This window comes from Physeter macrocephalus, chromosome 21 (assembly GCF_002837175.3).
Source record: "Physeter macrocephalus isolate SW-GA chromosome 21, ASM283717v5, whole genome shotgun sequence".
Lineage (NCBI taxonomy): Eukaryota > Metazoa > Chordata > Mammalia > Artiodactyla > Physeteridae > Physeter > Physeter macrocephalus.
Window position 1 is genome coordinate 26,264,984 of NC_041234.1, and position 4,331 is coordinate 26,269,314.

The window sequence follows — 4,331 nt, forward strand, 5'->3', positions numbered from 1 at the left end:
AAGAAATGGACACTGAAGACAATCCCTCTGTGATCCGCACAGGGATGCGGTCTGGGGGCAGGCAGAGCTCCAAAGGAGGCTCGATGCCCAGAGGAGGGCACGCGGCTATGTCCTCCCACGCAGCATCGTGGGCAGGGCTGTGTCTGAGGTGCTTGGGGAACACCTGAGTTGAATGTGAGGTCGTGCACAGCCCGACTCGGGGGACAGCGTGACCTGGGAGGCAGGAAATCGGGACTCTTTGTTTGGGCCCATCTGAGCGGGACTGACCAGCTGGCAGGAACAGCTGCAAGCGACCAGAGCCGGAAGGGGGATTGGGGGGTGAGCACTGACTCAGGCTAGGCCAACCAGCCCGCTAGGGACCCCCATCTTCTGGGAGGGACAGTCGCCAGGGGCCCACGTGATCCCTTTGGTCTCAGTGGCAGCCAAGCTACGCCTTGCCAGGGCCTGGCCCTTGAGCAAATCAGAAGCCAGCATCAAGGGATGGGAGTGGAGACAGGATCACGTTTCTCAACCCATCCGGGGCCTGGCCCCTTGAAACAAGGTGCCTGGCGGCAGACGGGAGTCTTTCCCGGGAACTTGAACCATACTTTTCGAGACTTTTAGAAAAAAAGACAGACGCTGGGGACCCTGTCCCCATCCCCTCCCCCACACTTGGCCAGGGCTCCCTCTCCAGACCGCCTTTGTGACATCACGTGACCAATAAAGAAGACTGCGACTTAAGTGGCTGGTTGCCCCACTACCGAGATTCTAGAATCTTGCGGACAGTATTTACTGGGCATCCCCGCTCTGGTCCAAGGTATTTCTGCCCTTGAGAGTTCAGTGATACGGTCTCGGATGGAGAATGCTCCCAATCTAGACTGGCTCCATGGCTAGTCAGAGTAGCGACGAGCTGTGTACAGCCAAGCTGGGCCCATCGGCTGATGCAGAGCCAGCAAGGTGTGTCCCCTCTCGTGCGTCCCTGGATCCAAATGTGGACTCAAGGGAGAGTTCGGAGAAGCAGGGTGACCAAGCCGAGAGCCCAGATCCTGGCTCCCAAGACAACCCGCCACCACAGGGCCCAAACAATGGTGTGGCCAACAAGAGTATTCTTGAGCTCTCCTTCCCAAGAAAGCTCTGGAGGATGGTGGAGGATTCCGCCTTCACCTCTGTGCGCTGGAATGACAAGGGAGACATGGTGATCATCGAGGCAGACCTCTTCCAGAGGGAGGTTCTTCACCGCAGAGGCACACACAGAATTTTCAACACAGACAGCTTGAAGACTTTCATCCGCCAACTGACCCTGTACGGATTCAGCAAAATATGCCTGACCAGACGCTCTCCAGGGGAGAAGAGGCTGATGGTAAAGTAGAAAGCCCTTCCGTTGCCCACGTTCTCTTGTTATTCGAACACCTTCCGGGGAGGCCAGATGGGCCACGTGCTGAACGGGTTTCGTTTCCGAGAATAACTTTCTTCACGTGAGAAGGTAGTTAAGGAAAGATGAGAAAGTAGAGCCTGTGGTATTCAGCCACAGCCCCTTAGAGAGAACCTGCAGGTGTGCCTACAGACCCTCTTGAGAGGCCACGAGATGTCAGGTAGCAACAGTAACACCTCGACCGAGGCCTCGGGGAGCTCTAGGGAGTGCACACTCTAGGGCGGAATAACCTGCCAGGAACTTAAAGAGACCTTTTCTCCATAGTCAGATAAGACCATTATGATGGATGGGGGCACGGGGAGGAATGGGTATTTTCTCCCAGAATGGCTAAAGTGATTCATTTCATTTCAGATCTATCGCAACTCCAACTTTCAGAGAGGCAAGCCTCTGCTCATCGAGAACATTCAGAGAAAAGGCAACCTGGGAGCAACTGCTCAGCCCGGGACCAGTGCAACAGCCCCAAAGAGAAAGAAGCCAGAGACTGCTACCAGACGCTCCCCACAAATCCATTACAACGATTCCACCACCCAGAAGAAAGCCCCAAGTGCTCAGAGGCCCAGTGGTACCCAGTCTTTCCTGTTTTCCGGCATGCGCTCTACGAGCGGTGGAGTGGGACAGGCCAGGGAAAACCATCCCCCCAGTGAGCAGGGCGGCCCAAGTGGGGAGGGCACTCCCTGGAATGTCACTTCTGTGCCCCCGGCTACCGCCGGAAGGGACGGCGCCAGGAAACTGCCCACCAGCCCCATGGTTTACCCAGCTTATGGCTCGGAGATGTCTCTGTACAACAGCTGTTTCTCCCTCCTGCTGGCGGCCCTTTTAGTCATGTCCCCAAACAAGGTTCCTGAGGTGGGTGAGGAGCAGGAGGGCTCCTCAGATTGCACGTGTGTTCTCAGCAAACCGTGCAAGGACAACTGCGATCCCTGAGCTCGCAGGCCCCTGGGGACACACAAAAAGCCCCATCTCATAACCAAGAATCTATTTTTGTCTCTAATAAAGAAAAGCCAAAGTCCACGGGAGTAAATAAAGAATTGAACGAGAATTGCGAGTCTTGTGTCCTTTCTAACTGTCCGTACTATTCACACATCTCAGTGGACGGGCCCGACGAGGCTGGAAACCCACACCCCCGGCAGGCTTTGGTCCCCGCCGTTCCCTTTCATTTGAAGCAGCAGCATTTCCCACGCTCAGCCACGGACGTGGCTAGGGAGCACTGAGTCCAGCCCAGGACAGGCTGGTCCCTGGGCCTTGCCTGCTAGTCAGGAGGCAGCACAGCCTGGCTCCTGACCTCAGGGGTGTCACCTTCCATTAGTCATGCATCCTGAATCAGAAGGGGCTTCCTCCTGGGTCCCCCTATGATGCCAGAAGTTTCTGACTCGCAGCTGAGCGTGTGTCCAGCTCACCATCCAGGGGCCTCCCAAAGAGGCCCGCCGGAAAGGAGGGCCATCCCACACACCAAGGCAGGTGTGCACAATGCCGTCTGCCTCAGAAGAGACGGGCCCTTCCAGCCAACACCTGGGGGAAAGCCCAGCACCTTCAGAGGTAACAATCCCTAGAAAGCTTGCTGACAGATGGTCCCAAACCCCACAGAGAAGTAAGAGATTTCCACAAAGTGAGCGCCAGCCCTTCTCACTTTGCCATAGAGCTGTATTTAGGAGCCTGTCTTTGGACGTGAAGTGGCCGGGCAGCACGTCTAACACACACGCTTCGTGAGCCAAGGGACGCTTTACAACAGGGCCAGGGTCACCTGTAAGGACAGACCACGCCCTGTTTCTGGGCCTGCTGTCCTCTCCCACATGCACAAGGCCCGCCACCGGCCTTCCCCCGTCGTTCGTTCCCCAGATGCGGTCCAAACATCTGGGAGTTCTGACCAGGACAAAGAGGGGAAAACGCTAACCGGTCCCCTCAAAACACACTTCTCTCAACCACCCAGAATCAGTAGGGCCAAAACGAGTGGCACTGCCATCTTTTCCTAAAAGTCAAAGTCCTCGAGACTCTGTCGCTGAGCCCAGAGCGGCATCTCACGAGGAGAGTCCCAACCCGTCCCTGCACCAGGTGGGCTCGTCTGCTTTCGTGAACAGCACAGAGCGGGCAGCGCTCCCCAGGGCAGGGCCGATTGAGACCGAACCAGACGTGCATGTCCAGGGCATGAAGGCGAGTGGACGGTGGCACAATGAGTTGGTCTCTCCGTCACCTTCCTCTCGAGAGCCCAGTCTGGTCAGGCCTCCTGCCCAAAGGGGATCAGGTGCTCGGGGATGTCCACCTGGAAGACGTCCTTCCCGCCTCTCCCAGGGACAGGCTGCAGCAGCCAGCGGGGATTGGCAAGCGCAGTCAGGTACTTCTGCCGCAGGTTGGGCAGCAGGGCTTGATTCTCCAGCTCCGCAACCTCGTTGGGACCTAAGTTTTCTGGGCACAGCAAAGTGTCCCCAATGTCAACCAGCCCAGCTATCACTCCGCGGCCAAACTTCTCCCTGTCCCGCAGCAAGGCCTGGATCTGTGCGGGGCTCATCCCCAGCCTCTCGGCCAGCAGCTCCCTCCAGGCCATGTCCTCCCAGTCCCTGTGCGTGATGTGGATGGCCAGGGTACGGTGCCGGTGGCCGCTCAGCACGGGCCACCACCGCGTCTCCAGGGTCTTCACCCCATTTAAGACGAAACCCACATGAGGCTGCTGGAAGGACAGGCAGCCGAACTTCATCTCCCAGAGCTCCCAGGGCCTCATGCGGCTCTCGACGCAGAGGGTGCCTGCTTGGCGGCCAGAGGAGAAAACACACTTCCACTTGTCTGGGCGTCTTCACAGCCCAGCAGCTCCCGTATCCAACAGGAGAAAATGACACCTCTCCTCACACTGCCACGCGGGAAGGATCTGGGGAGCCCCACAGTGCGTGCCCCTCAATGGAATCCTGGGTGGGCCCCACCGGGAGGGGAG

At 57.8% G+C, this 4,331-nt stretch overlaps 2 protein-coding genes across 2 annotated transcripts; one reads left to right on the plus strand and one right to left on the minus strand.

Annotated features, from left to right (window-relative positions):
- The first annotated feature begins 865 nt into the window (after positions 1 to 865).
- Positions 866 to 2,335, plus strand: LOC102992814 (heat shock transcription factor, X-linked member 3-like). Its single transcript, XM_007102033.2, has 2 exons — positions 866 to 1,339; positions 1,763 to 2,335. Exons 1-2 carry the CDS (start codon positions 866 to 868, stop codon positions 2,333 to 2,335), a joined length of 1,047 nt encoding a protein of 348 aa, XP_007102095.2.
- A 1,267-nt stretch (positions 2,336 to 3,602) lies between these two features.
- On the minus strand, positions 3,603 to 4,124 carry LOC102993368 (protein EOLA1-like). The gene has a single exon (XM_007102034.3). The coding sequence runs from the start codon at positions 4,122 to 4,124 to the stop codon at positions 3,624 to 3,626; it is 501 nt and encodes a 166-aa protein (XP_007102096.3). The 3' UTR covers positions 3,603 to 3,623.
- Positions 4,125 to 4,331: the final 207 nt, after the last annotated feature.

Coding starts and splice junctions, on each gene's coding strand:
- LOC102992814 (XM_007102033.2), top strand. CDS start 866: ATGGCTAGTCAGAGTAGCGACGAGCTGTGTACAGCCAAGCTGGGCCCA. Junction 1,340..1,762: donor CAGGGGAGAAGAGGCTGATG/GTAAAGTAGAAA, acceptor ATTTCATTTCAG/ATCTATCGCAACTCCAACTT.
- LOC102993368 (XM_007102034.3), bottom strand. CDS start 4,124: ATGAGGCCCTGGGAGCTCTGGGAGATGAAGTTCGGCTGCCTGTCCTTC.